We start from the raw sequence: 19,849 nt of genomic DNA, 5'->3' as shown, positions 1-19,849 counted from the left end.
GTCCATTCCCATCTCTCATTGCATTCGAATCTAAAGCCATCATATCCATAGTATGTGTCCCGAATGAATCTTCCAGTTTTGACCACGCCGCTTCTGACAGCTTGGCATCACTTAGGGACAATTTACGGAACGGTGCGTCTGCCGGTTATCACCAGATGGCACATAGAAAAGCTTCAAATTGCAATTACATCGCGCAACAAACTGAAATATGGATTTCAGCAATCTCACCAGGTCAGTATCTCTCGCCCCCTGATTTTACCATGATTTTACCACGGCTTGATTATCCACTGCCACGTCTACTCTCCTGTCCAGGATCAACTCCGGAATCGTCTGGAGGCTCTTTAGCAAGGCCTCAGCCTCCTTAAGATGGATGGGCCTATCCTCACCGTGCTGCCACATGTCATGAATCATCTGCCCGTCCGAAAAAGCAGCTCCCCAAGCGTACCCACTCGCATCCATCGAGAACTGAAAATCAACATGACGTTCCCCCCTCCAATTCGCCCAGTTTGTATGGTCATCCAAGAACCGCCAAAACATTATCTCCTCCCTCACTTCCCCAACGACCTCAATATCTTTTTTGGCTTTCCCGGTATAGAAGTGGTCATAGTCCCCTGGAGGTATAGTCCAGAGACTATAAGTCCTAGGGACCATAGTCTGGGGGTCATCGTGCACTAGGGCCCATAGTCCGGCGGACTATCCCCACTAGGTATCATGGTCTTAGCACCAGGGATAGTAGTATAAAAGTTACAGTTTGAACTCACAAGTCATCCCCAGTCAAAATCAAACACAGTCAACCTTCAGTCAGCTCAATCACATAGGATACTTCAGTCAACTCATTCACATAACAACTCTGACCATAGAATCCTACTATGATACAATTGACTCAAGAATCCTACTATGATACCATTGACTCAAGAATCCTCTCCCCCAACAGCCTGACTCAAGAATCAAATACTCCTTGAAAATTGTTCAAAGTTGTCAAAACGTCACAAAACGTGAATAAATTACAAATGAACAAAAGTGAACAAGTTGTCAAAAGTTATCAAAGTTGTCAAAAGTGTTCAAATGAACAAACATTAATAAATCACAAAACGTGAATAAATTACAAATGAACAAAAAGTTCAAAGTTGTCAAAAGTTATCAAAATGTCATGTGAGACAGAAAAGTTGAAAAGTTGAAAAAGTTGATTTAATACTTTTTTATACATAATAAATGTTTCCAACAAATGAAGAGCTAGTATCAAGAATTTCAAAGTCTACAAATTTCATTAAATTCAATGAATTACAAATTAATATCTGGTTTAAAATTCTAGACTTTAGAACAATTTGTACAAAAATTGGAGAATCCATGTTGTTAACATTAAGTGATTCAGAAAATAATGAATATACAGTTTGGGCTACTTCTGTCATAAACAAGAAAATTAATGAAAAACATACTTTCATAAGATCTACAGGTGTAAAAATTTTAAAAAATGAATCGAAATTTTACAATTTTGATTTAGTATAAATATTGTACAAAAATCAAAAAGTTTAAAAATTTGATCTAATAGATTTTTATATATTAGTAAAATGGAATACTTAGTAAGAGATTGTATTGAATGTTCTGAAGAAAAATTATTAGGTGATTTTCTAAAGAATACAAGATGTAAATGTGGAAGAACACATCAATGTAAATTATGTTATAACAAATATAAAAAAGATAAAAAGTTAAATGATGAATCTTATAGAAAATCTACCACTTTATCAAGTCAATTAAGTACCTGTTTAAAACGAAAACAAAAGAAATCAATATTAGAACAATACTTGGACTGTTCTTTAGAAGTTTTATATCAATGGATTTCATACCAATTCGATGAAAATATGACATGGGAGAATCATGGATCTTATTGGGAAATATATCATATTTTACCAAAGTCACATTTCAATCATTGTGATGATGAAGAACTTATGTTATGTTGGAATTTCCGAAACTTAAGGCCAATATCTAAAGAAGAAAATATGGAAAAATATTGATTATGAATTATATTATCAAAACGTTTCATTAGCATCAGAATTCCTTGATTTTAATAATGCTTGTGATTATGACCCGCTAGAAGAATCTGAATCTGAGAGTGATTGATTTGCATCAAAAACTCATGATAGTTATATAACTATCATGGGAAGTTGTGATCCCAGAAACTTGTGTTCTCGACCAATTGGTGTTTACACTTGTTTCTAAATTTCACTTAGGTTAAATGTTTTCGTTGGGTTATCTACTTTAAATGGTTATACTCTAATCATTTAAGATCGAAACTGAAACTAAAAATAGGGGAATCACCTAAAAAAATTTGATCTAACTAAAATATGTTTTATATAAATAAATGAATAACTTAACGAAGACATTATCTTCTGATAAGCTGAAAGTTCTAGCATTCAGGAACAACATTTCTCACTATGGAAGTCTTTCAAGAGAAAAATTAATTGAAAAGTTGAGTCAAATTCCTAATATTGAACAAGAGGTAAAAATTGACAAGTCAGTTTCAAAACTTTCACAAATTGAGAAAAGAGTGTTGGCTCAGCGAGTAGGAATTAAAAATATTAGAAAGATGCCCAGTACTGAGCTTGACACAATTTTAGAAGAAAAATTACATGGAGAAAATATAGATATAAAACCAATACCTGTTAGACAAAAAATTTCAATCAGAAAACCTTTGTTACAACAAGTCAAGGAAAAAGGGCAAAGAAATGTCCAGAATCTTTCAATTGAAAAATTAAAAGAACTTTTAACAAAGGAGCCTATTCGAAGAATTTTAAAATCTGATTTGATTACACAAGCGAAAGATCTAGGGATCAATGTGAAAAATGACATGAAAAAATCATTTATAGCAGATCTAATTGAAAAACATATTGAGTTTAAAGAGTTCGAAAAAATCGATTCTGCATGCAAAGGTTATGTTAATCATTTCCGAATGCAAGGGTTACCTAAAATTGGAATAAAAAATTATCTTGAAAAAATCAAACAAGTTTTACAAGAAAAAATTAATCAAGAAAACAAAGTAGGATTAAAAGTTAATATTGTTTTACATGTTTCAATGAAAAGGAAGAGTGAAGTACAAGTATTTCAGTTAAGATCAGTACATATTCTAGGTGTAGGTGAAGAGGTTAATTATAACTCATTAATTGACACTATGCTTTTAGAATTGAAAAACTTGGTTCAGAAAGGCTCAGGATGGATTTTTTTAGAAATTACAAAAATTGATATTCATACTGTCAATTACCTACCATTCTCAGGAAGTTCATATATTCCACTTTCAGAAATTATTCAAAAGAAATTAGCAGTAATCGATATACAAAACATTGACCAGAAGTGTTTAAGATATTCAATCGAAGCGGCATTACTAAATATCCCAAAAAATACAGAAAGAATTTCAAATTACAATAAACCTGAATTTGACACTATGTTTGAAGGATTAGAATTTCCAGTGAAGATTGATGACATAAAAATTTTTGAAAAGAAAAATGAAAATTTGGGGATCAATGTTTTTACTTTCGTAAAAAAGGAAGAAAATAAAAAGATCTCCTATGATATTTGTCCAAGAAGAATTTCAGATAAAATTTTAGAAGAATATCAGTATATTAATTTACTTTACTACAAATCAGAGGAAGATGTAATTGAAGATGAAAAAAATGAAGAGATTAAGGATAATATAAATTATCACTACGCATGGATTAAAAATTTCTCAAGATTAGTTTCAACACAAAAGACTAAACATGATGGTAAAGTCAAAATATGCTTTAAATGTATGAAGGTAATTTCAGCTGCCACAAGTGAACTTCGTGAAGAGAGATATAAAGATCATCTCACAAATTGTAAGAAGCATGAGATTTGCAAGATTACGTTACCAACAGATAGAAAGAACAGTTTAAAATTTCAAAAATTAGAAGCGATGCAAAAACATCCAATCATTATTACAGCTGATTTTGAAACTTACTTGAAACCAATTGATCAAAAATTAGGTGGAAAAACTGTTCAAACACAACAACATATTCCAAACAGTTATTCATTATTAATTCAATATAATCAACATAATATTCCAAAAAAGAATAAAATATTCACACATATTCAACAGTCAGAAGATTGAGATATTGCAGAACATTTTGTGAATAAAATTAATGAAATATGTTATGCACTTGCAGGAAAATATTTACTAAATCCTCAATCTATGGAGTCTGTGACTGAAGAAGAACAGGAAAAACAGTCATCAGCACAAAATTGTTATCTCTGTAATGACATTTTTACAGATAACAATTATAAAGTGAGAGATCATAATCATTTCACTGGAAAATACAGAGGAGCAGCACATACTGAGTGTAACCTACAATTTCAATCTCCAAAATGTATTCCAATCTATTTTCACAATCTTTCAGGTTATGACGCACATCTTTTTATAAAAAATTTAAAAGGAAAACTGAATGTAATTGCAAACAATTCTGAAAATTATATTTCCTTTAGTAAATTCTTACCAGTAGGTGAAAGTCAGATTGAAATGAGGTTTTTAGATTCATTTCGATTAATGCAATCTCCTCTGGATAAATTAGCAAAAAATCTACCAGATTCTGAGAAAAAAAATCTCAAAACAAAATTCAAAAATCAACAATTTACTCTTTTAACTAGAAAAAGAGTTTATCCTTATGAATTCATGAGTTGTTTTGAAAAATTACAAACAACTGAACTTCCAAGTAAACAAGATTTTGATTCAAAATTCAATAATTCAATTATGATGAAAATAAATCTACAAGTTACATTAACTACATCGATGCTAATAATCTTTATGGATATGCAATGAGTGAAAAACTTCCCTATAAAATTTTTTCAAATGGATGTCTTCATCTGATATTAAAAATTGGGCGAATATTCCATGTACACTGGAAGTTGACTTAGAATATCCTAAACATTTACACGAGTTACATAATGACTATCCTTTTGCACCAGAACATCTAAAGGACAAATTGATTCCAAATTTACAGAATAAAATTAAATATATTGCACATCACTCTACACTAAAGTTCTATATTTCTAAAGGATTAAAATTGACTAAGATTCACAGAGGTGTAAAATATAATGAATCAGATTTTATGAAAAAATATATTGATTTCAACACAAGCCTAAGAGCTGAAGTAAAGAACAAATTCGAGAAAGATTTTTTCAAATTAATGAATAATGCATGCTTTGGAAAAACAATGGAAAATGTCAGGTTGAGGGAAAATATTAGTTTAGCTACAAATGCAACTCAACTGAGAAAACTTGTGAATTCTAATAACTATCGATTTCATAAAATTTTCAGTGAAGATCTTGTATTAGTCCAATGACAACAAGTTCAGATTTATCTGAATAAACCAATTTATATTGGCCAAGCTGTACTAGATATTTCGAAAAATTGTATGTATAATTTCCATTATAATCACATCCAGAAGACATATCCTGATAAAGCTCAACTACTCTACACTGACACTGACTCACTAGTATATCACATTCAGACAGAAGATATTTATAAAGATATGCAAGATGACTCACACTTATATGATTTTTCAAATTATCCTGAAGGTCATAAATTCTTTTCTGAAACAAACAAAAATGTGGTTTAAGGAATTAATACCGAGCTGGCGGTCATTGGTTGTATAATCAAGACCGCTCGGGTAGACCTCAAATTACTTCCAAAACCCTCGGCGCTTGATTATACAACCAATGACCGACAGCGAGGTATTAATTTCTATTCTAAAAGGTTTCAAAATTAAACAAATTAAATACGATTTGAAAGGTATATTCGTCCGTTTTCGTCAAAGAATGATCCAGCCTGGTGTCCGGAACTCCGCCATATTGTTGCTTGTGAAGATGACGTCACGCAGCAAGGGAATTCCCAGTCAAGTGTCGTGATTTCTACCATTTCCTCGTCTTTGACCTCTTCTGAATCCTGACTGACGACCTCGAAAGAGTCCTCGGGTATCCTCCCTACTTCACAAATCCCAATATCAGGTAATACTTCAAAATCTCGTGTTCTTGACATTGTTTTGTGGGGCTGAGTCGTTGCTTCTTGGTGAAAATAATTCGTCTGCTAAAATTCAGAATTTTATACCTACCCAGGCGGTCATTGGTTACGATACCAAGACCGCTCCGATCAAAACGAGGCGTAATGTATTTTGTATTAGAAACAATGATATACTGTGACTAAGGCCTTTTAGAATGGGAAATTTAAAGATGAGGAGGTAGGAAATGAAATATCTGAATTCATAGCATTCGGTCAAAATTATATTCATACATTACTGACAAAGATGAAGTCAAAAAGTGCAAGGGAGTTAAGAAGCAAGTTGTAAAAAATGAAATAACATTTGGAGAGTATAAAAAGTACTACTTGATAAAATTCCAGTAGAAAAGCAGATGAATGTATTTAGGTCAAGAAGTCATCAACTATATACTGAAAAGATAACAAAAGTAGCACTTGATGCAAATGACGATAAAAGGATTATTTTAAAAGATGGAATAACTACTAAAGCGTTAGGATATTTATAATAAATAAATGAATTATATAAATAAATGAGTTTTCCAAATTACAATAAATTTAATTCTGATGTATATTATCCATTAGAATTTAAAGAAAATGAAATTTCGAATGATTTTTTTAAAGATATTGAATATATCAGTAAATTCAAACCAAAATTTTAAAATCAATACAAATTTAAATTTTGAGTCAAAGAGTCCTTTAAGCTTTACTAGCTATAAACAAGTACAAACCTATATAAGTGATTGTACAATAAAAAACTGGAACAGCCAATTAAAATTTGCACTATATTGTGCAACAAGTGGTTGTGGAGTTAGTTGGAATGATCACATTTCTAACAGTCATCCGTTAGTCAAAAGTATTTTTCAATTTCATCTATTTTTCACGATTAGAAAAATTTTGCACGAATTAAAAATTCCATTACCTGGAGATAACGATTTTAATGAAAAAAATAATTCATATAATAAGCAAGCTTATGAAAAATTAAAGCTTGAATTCAATACAAATTTAGATTTTAATTATTTTACTCATGGAAAAATAAAACTTATTGATATTACAATGGATGGAAGGTATTACTTATCAGAACCTTTCAATTTCCCATTTTATGCAGATGGAATACATTATGCAGAGATGAGACATAGACTACCTACAGACAAATTGACATTTCTACATTCAGATGACTGGAAAACTTATATTCCAATTTATGGAAAAGGCTTAACACATGAAGGAATTGTTAGAATAAATGAGTCAATTCGAACCTATGTATATTGTATTCTTGGTGCACAAGCTATGATTAGACATGATATTATAGGAGATACAGGATTAGCATTTGATTCACAAAAACATACATTTCATACATTAGTAGAAGATGCAATTGAGAGACAAACATTAGTAGATTCAATAAAAACATTCCAAAATGCAAGTTTGCTTATACGCTCAAAAAAATCGTATACAACTTTAGTGGAAAAAGTAGGAAGTAGGTTGGATTTTGCTATTGGATCAGATTTGCAATTAATTCCATCTGATATGAGATTACATATGGGGATAACTGATGGATATAATAATGCACTTCTGACTGCAAATTCAAATATGAAATTTGATATAAATGATAACATCAATGTTAGGAAAAAACGAAGCATTCCAAAAAAAGTAATAGTATACCTCATGAAATAAAAAAAATAATTCCAAAAAGTACATCTTATGAAATTAAAAAAGAGAGTCATTTAAATCTTACTGTAGGACTTATTGCAGCTGGAATGCTGGTAGAAATGATTTTATAAAATAAATGAATGAAGCATATGAAAAATATAAGTATCCTAGTACAATGAAATTTTATAAAATAATGAAAAAAATTAATCCAGAGATAAAATTTGAACAAATTGATCAATTTGTAAAATCTCAGAAAAGCTACCAACTTCACAAAAAGCAAAACAATAAAATCCAAGGTCATATAATAGCCTATCGTGAAAATGCTCTTTGGTTTATGGATTTGTTAGATATGTCAAATTGTTCAAGACAAAATAAAGGTTACAAATGGATTTTAATAGCAATTGACACTTTCACAAGAAAAGCATATGCAGAAAAATTGAAAAATAAAACAAAATTTGAAGTAAAACATGGATTTGAACAAATGTATAACGATTCAGGTCCAATCACACTTATTATTACAGATTCAGGAAATGAATTTCTGAATAAACCAATGCAAGAATTATTCAAAGAGTTAGAAATAAAACATGATACAGTTGATATTGGAGATCATAATGCATTAGGTTTAATTGATAGATTATCTAGAACAATCAAAGAAATTATTTTCAAAGATTTCACTGAGAAAAATACTGTCAAATGGGCTGATACATTGCAAGATTACATTACTGCATACAATGAGATACCTCATTCTGGCATTTTAGACTTCAGTCCAAATGAAGCTAATATACATTCTGCGGAATTAGTTGAATTAAATACAGAAAAAAGTATGCCAGTTGAAAATAAATTTAAGATTGACGACCTAATTAGAAAGAAATTAAAGAAACCTATATTTACGAAAGGATACAAGCAAATTTGGTCAAACAGGACATATACAATTAAGAATATTGAAGGAATTCATGCTATTTTGAATGATGATTCTAGAGTCAGATTAGACCCTTTACAAAAAATTGTAAAAGTAGAAGAAGATCCAGCGCTAGCGACGAGCGCAGCGAGTGTTGATAAAGTTGAAAAAGAGGTAAATATTGAAAAAATAATCAAACACAAGGAAGGATTAGATTCTGAAAATATCATTGAATCAAGATTGAGAAAGAAGTAAGATTTTTATAGAATTTTTATTCTATAAAGATTTTACACCTCAATCTTTAAAGAAGGAATTGTACGTATATTTTCAGGAATATTTTTCCATTTTCTTCTAGTTAATTTATCATAAAGATATTCTCCTAGTCTTTCTAACCAACTTCGCAACTTTGTAAAATTCTCATTAATTTCATCTTTTAAATTTTTGATGTTATCTGTATTTCCTTGTATTCTTTTATCTATATCTTCCGGTTGTTCTTTAATATTTTTATCACTTGATGGAGTAAATTGTATATTACATATGTTAGTCATTTATTTTATTTTAAATTTTTTATATAAATAAATGACAAGTGATACTTCGTTTGGAAAATATTTGGATCCCTGGAGATCAAATAAAATAGCAAAAGGCTTGAAAGCCAAAATAAATTATGAGGTAATTACACATAATCCAAATTCAGTAAATCCTGGAGAAACATCATATGTAAAAATTCCTCAACTTGAAAAAGGACAAGTTATTGTTCCAAAAAGTATAAAACTCACATTTAAATTATCAACAACTTCAAAGGTAAGTAATGCAGCAAATGCAGCGACTGCAGCATTTGTTGCAAATGTTGGGAGAAATCTTGTTGATAGAATTACAATGAAATTAGGAGGAAAAACTATGAATGAAATTGACAAAGCATATATCTATAATACATTTAAGGATTTTTGGTTAACAGATGAACAGAGAAAAAGTCGTGTCCAACAAGGAGTTGACAAAAATCAAAGACAAGGTGCAAATAAGAAAGATTCCTTAGTTACTGCATTTGGTGAACGATATTGTATTCCAGTTGAGTCAGAAATCTTTGATGATTTTCTTCCATTTTATCCTTCAGCTATTTTAGAGTCAATTGAATATAATATGAAATTCAATGATGCAAAATTTGTAGTAGCAGGAACAGCAACTACTAAAACACATTCTGTCACTGACATTCAACTTGAATATGAAACAATTTACTCTCCAGAACTTACTGATACAATTGAATCTTTGTATTCTGACATGAGGTTCTTATATGAAGAACCCATTTATTGAAAACTGAGGCTATTGGAACAAAAAAGCGAGTTAATATCAATGTAGATGTAAATCGCGCTTCAACGAAAGGAATTCTACTATTTTTTCCAAAAAGCGCTTCTGACTATGACTCTGAGAAAACTAGTAATCAAATTCCAGATATTACAAATGTGACTATAACATCTGAAGGTATTTCTCACTGTATATATAAGTCTGGAATGAAAGCGTATAATCAATCTGATGAGATTAAAAAACTTTTCATGACTGAAGAAATGAAAGCATACAATAACAGCATGATGACTATTGAGAAATATTATGGCGATGAAAAATTTGCACTCTGGATCGATCTTCGATCGACTGAAGATAATGACATTCATGGATCTGGAACTGCTATGTCAAATATCAAACATGGATTGCAATTGGAACTGGCAAGAAGTTCTGAAACTGAATATGATATGTTGGTGTACAGTGTAGCAGATGGTTTGATTGGGATGGAGAATAAACGACTAACGGGAATTGTTCATTAAATTATTTCAAAAATAAATGAATAATTTTTATTGTGATATACCTTTTAATATGCTAGTGGTTGGGATGACTGATTGTGGAAAGACATACTTCATACTAGATCTTCTTGAGCACGAATTTCGAAAAAAATATTGAATGATATTGTTATATTCTGCTCAACAATGGAAATGAATAAAACTTATCAAGATCGTAATTGGATTAAAAATGATAAAAATATTTATATATATCCACCTAAATTAGTACAATCTAATTTAAATTCTTGCTTAGAAGATGCTATAAATGAATTTAAATCTCAAGAGTCTCAAACATTATTTATTATTGATGACTGTGCTAACCTTTGGGATGCAAAAAACAAATCAACTAAGCTTACAGAATTAGCTTTTAGTGGTAGGCATTTTGGCATATCAGTATGGCTTTTGACTCAAAAATACAATGCGATTTGTAAAGATTTTAGAGAAAATTCTAAGCATATGGCGATTCATACTTTAAATGACCAATTATCTATCGACCAAATATTTAAAGAGAATCGATGTATTCCAAATAGCAAAAAAGATGCAGCGACTGTGCAGATTGACCAAGGTAAACGTCTTTTGTTACGCAGAAAAATTCCTTTTGATTTCAAAATTTTATAATAAATGAATGGAAGATGAATATGATGAAATAACAAATGTCAATTACCGTTCAGAACTTTTGACACATTACCAAAGTGGACTTTTAACAAAATTAAATATGAAAGCTTCTGAAATGACAATTAAAAATGCAAGCGAGAAATATCTTGAAAAAATGTATGCAGAATATCAATCAAGATATAATACGCAAATTGCAGATGAATTAGTTTCAAATTTACTATTTGGTTATACTCAATCACTTAGATATATGTTTCCAAATTTAAATCAAAAAAAGTTACATGAAAAATTAAATAATAATATCATTATAAACAGTGAGATTAAAAAACAACTTGGACAGTTTATGAATCCTACACTCTTAGCTGTTGGTTCGATAGTATCCAACACAGCTGAAGCTGCCGTTCAGTCTAAAACTGAAGAACTAGATGCAAAAGAATCTTAAATTTTATAAGAGTTTTTGCTTTTATAAAGTCTAAGATGGCCATTGTAATTGATCAAACATTGCATATTGTTTTTTCTCACTTTTTTCTACTAAATTGTGATGTTCCATTAATCTAGCTAAAACAATTTTGCTCATGAAAAAATTCTTCCTTTTATGAATATCTTTCATTGTGTCAAATTTACTCTCTAACTTTTTAAAATCACGTATCATCATGATTCTAATATCATATGAGATAATTTTTTCCATTAATAATTTTTCAAATGATTCTAATCTTGTATTTTTTCGAAAAACATGAGTTGACTGAAGTCCATAATGTGATACAAAAGTTGGTGGATAATAAATATTATTTGTCCAAACTATATTTCCATCATCCACCGTACCACATCGGTTGCAAACTACTTTACTCTTACTGATTCCATAGTCATTACCAAAACAATCGATACAGATCCAATGCATACATTTTAAATCAACATAGTCACAGATCATTTTGATTTTATCGATTAATTTTTCACATTCTAATAATTTTATTTCATAAAAAAATTGTTCTAATTCTGAACACTCTTTAATTTTTTCTAACATTTTTATAGGTATTTCCTCAAGTGAGTGGAATTCTATTATCATTTTATTTCATAATAAAATAATTAAATTAAAATAACTATTAAAGTGTTCAAAGAACTTATAATATTTCAAATTGTTCTAAAAAATCTTCAGCTAAAGATGCATTTTCATAAAATATATCAAGATCAATTTTGTTTCCCTTTTTCATATTTTCTTCTTTCGTGATTAATCGTAAATTTTTCCAGTGCCAACATTGTCTTATCTGATTTTCATTTTCATGATTATAAAATGATTTAGGAGTGCAATGGTCTACAGTATAAATTGATCCATATTGACTCCAGTTGAAATCAGGTCCTGCTGTGTATTCTAGCCAATCATATAAAAATTTCAACTTACAACCTAGATATTGTTCAATAATTGATGTTTTCTGTTTCTTTTTGAGACATTGTGATAATAGTATTGTCAAATTATGAGCTTTTTTAAAACATACATTTCTTTTGATTTTATTTTGTACATATGTATTTTGATATTTCCTGATTTTATCGGGATTTTGTTTGACATATGTATTGTTATATTCAGGATTTTCTCGATAACGATCTTTGCTTTGTTTTTTTTTACAATATTTACAATGCATTTGATGAAAATCGTAAGAAGAAGATCTGATGTAAAAATCACTCATTATTTTTTCTATCTCACATTTACTACAAGTTTTGATTAAAGAATTCATTTTTTATAATTGAAAAATGTATTAGATAGAGATCTATGATAATGAAAAAAAAGTAACTTTAATAATGAAACAAAAGTAACTTTAATAATGGGATAATAGAACTATTAAAGTAACTTTTATAATGACTTTAATAATGAAATATTATTTTTATTAATAAATAAATGGAAAAAGAAGATGAAATTACAAATAATGAAAAGCCTAAAAATCCTAAACGTGTTGAATGGGGTAAGAAGATGGGAAAAATGAATAAAGGAAAGAAAAAAAATCAAGAAATTGAAATTTTTTAAAATTTTAACGAATATTACTACGTACCATTATTAGTAGTTGGTATTAGTTTGTTCGCATTTGTTATTCACAATGTGATCTTATTTCTGTTCCTGAAAAGTTGTTTTCAGTGTATTTTCTCCTTGAAATCGATCACTTCAGGTACTATTACTGTGCATACCTAGCTAAATTAGTGTCTAGTTTCGTCTCTGATGACATTTATTTCGTAAAAATCGCTGTTTTTTTCTAAAAAGGTGTTTTTGTGGTCATTTTGGCTGTTTATTTCGAGGGTACGGTAGGAGGTCATCGTTCACTCGATAACTCTTTTTAAAATGAAATAAACGCGTTTTAAGATACATGATATGAATTGATATTAATATTCGTTAAGTGGGATTGTCGGTGGACGTTCATTGGTGAACAGTTGTGCTGGAATTACGAAAATATATCGATATCGTTGAGAGTTCATTCATTAGGGGCCTGCTCTCAATTTTCCTTACAACGCCTCTAGCACTGGGCAATTGCCACCATCTTGAAAAGCAGTGCCGCGGATGGCTATCGCATCGCCACTACGCATGAGAACACGATGGCTGCCCTGCGCTGCATTGATAGTTCGTAATAAATTCACATAAAAACACACCAGAAGATCTCCGATTTTATTTACAAAGATCATATTTTGTTATTTATTGATAAAACAAGCCATTTTACCACAGCAGGTGACACATATTAGGCCTGAATAAGACTTTAGAATTTGAAGTGGTGGTGACGATGCCGATATCCAAGATGGCGGAATTATACCAGTGGTCAAATCTCATCTATTTTGGGTAATTGCATCATTATTTCTTTTTGTGATTGGTGATTTGTAAAATTGAGAATGATTGAAAAATCAGTATTTTTTCACCCAAAGGCATGAGTGAACATTTGATAAGTTTATTGTGATTTAATTGGTAATTTGGTCGACATTTTGACAATTATATTTAGCAATATTTCGATAAATGCGGACCTGCTTCTTCCTCTTTTCGCAGTGACGGTGTTTCGATAACTCAGGTCAGTTTCACGGCAAAAATAAGTGGTAGTTTTGAAATTCGAATGTGCATTTATTGATGTAACGATAAAGTACATTTCCGAGAATAATTAGTGAAAGTTTCAGTAGGTGTCGATTTTTGTAAAGTAGTGTATAGGCGATGGATTGGCTCAGCCATGTGCTCGTCGTGTCAGCGGGGCGCAAGCCGTCATGGGATGGGGGATGTACACTACTACAATGCACGTGATTGATGGTTGAACATTCATTCTCGTTGACAGTGTATTATTGAAATATTTGATTGTGATGATGGTGTATTGTACTAGGCCTTGCATGCTCCCAACGTGTGGCATATTTCACATTGATACTACCAGTATCAATTACAAAAAAATAGATTGTGAGTAACAATAGGCCTACAAACAATGCTACATGTCATGAGGGTGGGAACGGGGAAGGGGGGGTAACTGTCTCGACGTCCCGTTAGGAAAAAAGGCTTATCCCGTTTCCCAATACGCAATTTTAGCCGAATCGTGACGCAAAACACGGCTTGTCTCGAATCCCGCTAAAATAAGGGTGTCTATCCCGAATCCCGAGTTATTTTCGGCCCATCCCAGTGTCCCGAAAATACCCGTTCTCCCCCTCATACATAGTAGACCATATTGTCACATTGATGTTTTCTTTCATTACAGTTAGACTTCGAGATCTACATTTTCGACAAAGGCCTGGTGTAATATTATTACGTACTTGATGAAGGTAATATTAATTTCTTCAAATTTGAAGCATGACGTTAATGGAGTACCAGCACAACTTCATTGACTGCTACGTGGCGCTGGTGGAAACTAAGGTATTGCATCGCTCATATCACTTGAAAAAAACATTTACCCTAGTTACGACCAAAGCTGCTTAGCAGAGGGCGATACCTCATCAGGAGCGCCACAATCATATCATTGGTGTGAAAGCATTTGTATGAAGTTTTTCAGTTCTCAATGTGTTCGAAACCTTAATTGTGAATTTGTGCACTTCGAATTCAAATTTACGTCACTACGTTAGTTTGACATCCATTGATGTCACGGTAATTTCACTGTTATGCTGTGCTGCTTTCAGTTTTAATGACACGAATGAGTACAAGTACATTACATTTTTCGACGAAGGCCTTCTGTAATTTCATACGCTTCTTACGGTTAGTATTGATTCATAATTTCTAGTAAAAAAGTTAATTTTGAAAGTGAAAAATATGTTACAATACAATAGACCTGCAAATACCATATACGCAAGTTTTGAACAAATATCACACATATTCCCCAGTTGACTTGTGATGATATTGATAATGGTGGTGGTGGTGGTGTTATCATGTACATGGCTTCAAACGTAGTAAGTGTTTTCTTTTCAGCAACATTCAATAGATTTATTTACTGTATTATCATTTCGACCAAGGCGAATTCGACACTTCAATTCAATTACACAAGGTTAGTAACTTTTGTTCACAAAATCCAAATGGAGGCAAATACAGAACAATCAAACTTGGTCATTCCAGCCAGTTACTGAAGCACAGTGAAAACTGTCGGGAGCAGTGCAACTGATGGCATGTCAAACTTCCAGTGACTGTCCCTGTCCATATATTTCAAGACAGTACAAATCTTGTAATCATTTTGTTTATGCAATGTACGTTATTATGTATCATTTCAGCACAATCAAACTTAGTCATTCCAGTCAGTTACTGAAGCACAGCGAAAACTGTCTGAATTAGTGCTGCTGATGGCATGTAATTACTCTACTACCACTACCAGTGACAGTCAATGTCCAAATATTTTCAAGTGTGCGAAATTAGTACTCGTCTACTTCTTAGTGTTATTTGAATGCAATGTATGTTATAAAAATATTTTTTCAACACTATATCAACATTCTCATTCCTGTCAGTTTCTGAAAATCAGCTAAAGCAATCGCTACCAGTACCAATGCAGCGGATAACAGCAATTCTTTTTGTTCCCAATGCCCATCCATGACAATATATTTCACGCATGTGACAATCATGTAATCATCGTGTTTTTTGTGTTCTATTCATGCAATAAATAAATTCAGTATTTTCAAATCATTGGTGCTACAAAACTATTCTCATTATAGATTATTCATATTTTATAAAATGCTGTCATGTCAAATTTTGTGTCCTATAAATCATAATGAAGTCGGCATTTTATATACAACTTTTGTACTCCTCCTAAATAAACATACAAATCTTGTTTTATGTAAACTTTGTATATGTGACCCGTCACAGCAAAACCAGGCGCATGTCGCTCTGAGCTTGGCAGGTTGAGACGGACTGTTCTAATCTTTCATTAGCGACACCATTTCTTACCAGAGTGCCTCCTTCATTCATACATCTTGTACTTTAACTCAAGATACCCATCTTTGAATATTTTTAGTATACCAAGTACTACAATGTCAATGTATTGAAGTCATGTTCTTGTAGTGTTATTGGCTTTCTATTATCTTGTCAAAATACCACTTGGTTCTCGCAAAATCTCAATAAAAACAAATGCTATTGCATGTATTGCATATTCTAACAGCTATCCACTGTATCGATTTATCCATCATCTGTACTATTTGTCACAAAAATGTTATATTATGTAAATCATATTTCATTACATAATGCACACTGCCAATTACTGCTGAACCATTCATATGTCATTTAAATAAATAATTTTCAACTTTTTAAAACCGTCTTATAGTACTGTTCTTGTCACTTAGCTGAACCAATTGCTCTATAGCATGAAATTTCCAGAAATGCCCCAGGGACTGAAAAGTGCTGTTTTAACAGAGAGGTGTCCTAAACTAAGAAGTCGAGTTGAATGGAAACAACCAATTTGGAACCAAAAACTACTGTCCTTATTAAAGAGGTTGTCCTCAATAGAAAGGTGTCCACAAAAAGTAGGTCCACTGTATATGAAAGTACAAACCCTGGTACATGTAGTGACATCATCTACTCCTCGATGTGGACACCTGCAAATGCAGCGACAATGTCACATCAGTTATTTAATTCATCGTCCTTTGTGCAGATGGCACCACCCATCAAACATGTTGGTGACGAATAGTGTCGCAGCATTTCGTCACCGAGCTTTCACGAAAATGCACTGTCATTCATTCAGCCATAAGTGTAAGACTGTAGGATTGTTTCCAACCAAAACATGTTCGAAATGTGTCAAGCATTCGGAACACCCAAAGACTGATTAGAGAAGTCAAAATTGAATGGAAACAACCAATTTGGAACCAAAACTAGTGTCCTTATTGGAAAGGTTGTCTTTAATAGAGAGGTGTCTACTAACGGAGGTTCCACTGTATATAATGTAGGAACCCTGGTTGTGACATTGTCCACTCCTCCAGCTGCACACCACCAAATCCACAACAATGTCACACCAGTTATTTAGTTCATCATGCTTATGGTCATTGTACTTTCATCTTATGTAAAATGTAACTTTTTACACGGTTTCAATAAACGATTTGTAATTTGTAATTTGTAAATTATAAATTTCACTAATAATTTGACGCCGCCAATTCCACTGGTCTTCGAAATACGTAAGCTACACTGTTGACGACTATGACACTCCTCACAAACCACATTGTGAATCAGACGCCGATAGGCTTGTTTTATACTATACTAGGCCACAAGAAGCGCAAGTGAATGTTAAAAATGTACAAAGTAAACAAGAAGCTGTAAAAAGTAAACAAGATAAATTAGAAATTTAATTTTTTATGCATAAATATATGACCAGGTTTGAAACGGATAAATTACCTTGATGTTTCATGACTAGTCAAGTCTTTTCATCAGAAGTGTCTTAGTTCTTCTGTTGACCACTAGAGGTAGTGGCCAACAAAACGTGGTCCCATACGTGAGGTAGTTTGAAGCCCCCTTCATCTCTATTCATGTTGGGTGTTTTTCTGATCCATATCGACTCCTTTATCCAGCGAAGGTATCGATTGGGTTCCCGGTCTATTACCTTGCTGTCCCGCCAACTGATGGAATGATTGTCCTGGGCAACATGGTCCGTTATTGCCGATTTATGAAATTCCCCGAGGGATGTTTTCCTCTGGCTGCGAGTGAACTGTCTCTTATCCGTGTTTTGGGACACATCCGTTTGATGTTCCTTTATCCAAGTTCCAAATTTTCTCCCCGTCTCCCCAAAGTACGATTTGGGACAGTTTCCGCATGGAATCTGATACACGCAATCAGTAATGTTCGACATGTCTGGTTTGTCTTTGGGATGGACGAGGAGTTGCTTCACGGTCGTGTGGGGTCTACTCGCCGTTGAGATACCCGCCTGCTTCATGAACCGCGAGATTGGCTCTGTGATCCCCTGGATGTAGGGCAGTACGATGGGGGGTGTCTTCTTGGTTGGGGCTTGCTGCTTGGCTTTAGCATTAGATTGAGTGTTCTTGCCCCTGCCACGCTGTTGTTCGACTTTGGTGAAAGCCCAAGCCAGATATCCACATTTCCCGAGGGCATTCTTGATATGGGCCTCCTCGGTCTCTCGGTCCGGTTGGTTCGAAACGATGTTGTCCTTACAATCCAACAGAGTTCTTATGACTGAGAGTTTGTGGTTAAGAGCATGCTGGGATGTGAAGTTCAGGTACTGGTCTGTGTGCGTCTTCTTTCTGTACACTGTGGTTTTCAAAACACCGCTCTCCGTTCTTGTGGCTAGAAGGTCCAGGAATGGTAGACTTCCATTTACTTCTTCCTCGAACGTGAACTTGGTGTTCCCTGTCTCATCGATGGTGTTGATGTGGTCGGTGATCCGCTGGGTAGCCCCTCTTCTGATAACCTCGAATATGTCATCGACGTATCGTTTCCAAATCCTTGGCTTACAGTCTTGTGGTGCTGTGGCTATGGCGCGTTGCTCCAGCCACTCCATGTATAGATTGGCTACAATGGGTGATACCGGGCTTCCCATGGCTGCTCCGAACTTTTGCTTGAAAATAGTACCCCTGAATGTGAAATATGTAGTTGTCAACACAAATTTCAACAGTTCTATGATATCCTCCACTGCTAGGTTGGTTCTGTTCTTAAGAGTGGTATCATTGGTTAGGCGATCTTTGATGATATTGACAGCCTCCGGGATGGGGGTATTCGTGAAAAGCGCCACACAACGTCATGCGAGATCAGCATCTCGTCGTCCTCTAGTTTAAGTGACTGCAATTGTTTATACAAGTCCTTGGAGTTTTCGACATGGTGCTCCGTGGTGCCCACCAGTGGCCCAAGTAAATCCGCCAAACTTCTTGACACGTTGTAGGCTATCGACCCTGTATAGTCTACTATCGGCCTGTAGGGACAGGGGGGTGGTTTGTGGATTTTCGGAGTGCAGTAGATCCTTGGAACGTTCTCGGCTGTGGGGTATAAATATTTATACTGGGTTTCAGTGAACTTCTCCTCTGCCTTCAACCTTTGGAGTATTGCGACGAGTGTTCTCTTGTAACTAGCTGTGGGATCTTTCTTCAACTTTTCGTACGTTTTCTCATCACTCAGCATTGCTTTCACCTTATCCTCGTAGACACTTCTGATGAAATGACTTGACTAGCCATGAAACGTCAAGGTAATTTATCCGTTTCAAACCTGTTTGTGATAAGATAAACTTTGTTATCTCAATATACAACTGAACAGATGAACCTCATTAAGGATCTAAATAAATGACGACAATGATTGATACAAAGAATATCGGAAGCACAATTTTTCATGCTTCAGTCTTGACTGGGTTGACTGTAGGCTATGGAATGGCTGGAAAATTTATTTTGAAAAGTAATATTGGAGATCCATCGAAGCCTAATCTGATG

The 19,849-nt window shown here is 33.0% G+C and overlaps 1 protein-coding gene and 1 long non-coding RNA gene across 2 annotated transcripts; one reads left to right on the top strand and one right to left on the bottom strand.

Moving 5' to 3' along the window:
• The first annotated feature begins 13,097 nt into the window (after nt 1-13,097).
• LOC135499865 (uncharacterized) lies at nt 13,098-16,863 on the top strand. Its single transcript, XR_010449359.1, has 4 exons — nt 13,098-14,055; nt 14,719-15,209; nt 15,420-15,495; nt 15,716-16,863. It is a non-coding gene; the product is annotated as an uncharacterized LOC135499865 (long non-coding RNA).
• A 996-nt stretch (nt 16,864-17,859) lies between these two features.
• LOC135499347 (uncharacterized) lies at nt 17,860-18,972 on the bottom strand. The gene has a single exon (XM_064790093.1). The coding sequence runs from the start codon at nt 18,970-18,972 to the stop codon at nt 17,860-17,862; it is 1,113 nt and encodes a 370-aa protein (XP_064646163.1).
• Between the last annotated feature and the right edge of the window lie 877 nt (nt 18,973-19,849).

Source organism: Lineus longissimus, chromosome 15, assembly GCF_910592395.1.
Source record: "Lineus longissimus chromosome 15, tnLinLong1.2, whole genome shotgun sequence".
Taxonomy (NCBI): Eukaryota; Metazoa; Nemertea; class Pilidiophora; order Heteronemertea; family Lineidae; genus Lineus; species Lineus longissimus.
The sequence above is the reverse complement of the archived record's forward strand: the minus strand, read 5'-3'. Positions and strand labels throughout refer to the sequence as shown.

What these genes read in the sequence shown, in the direction of transcription:
- LOC135499347 (XM_064790093.1), bottom strand. Translation starts at nt 18,972, where the DNA reads ATGGGAAGCCCGGTATCACCCATTGTAGCCAATCTATACATGGAGTGG.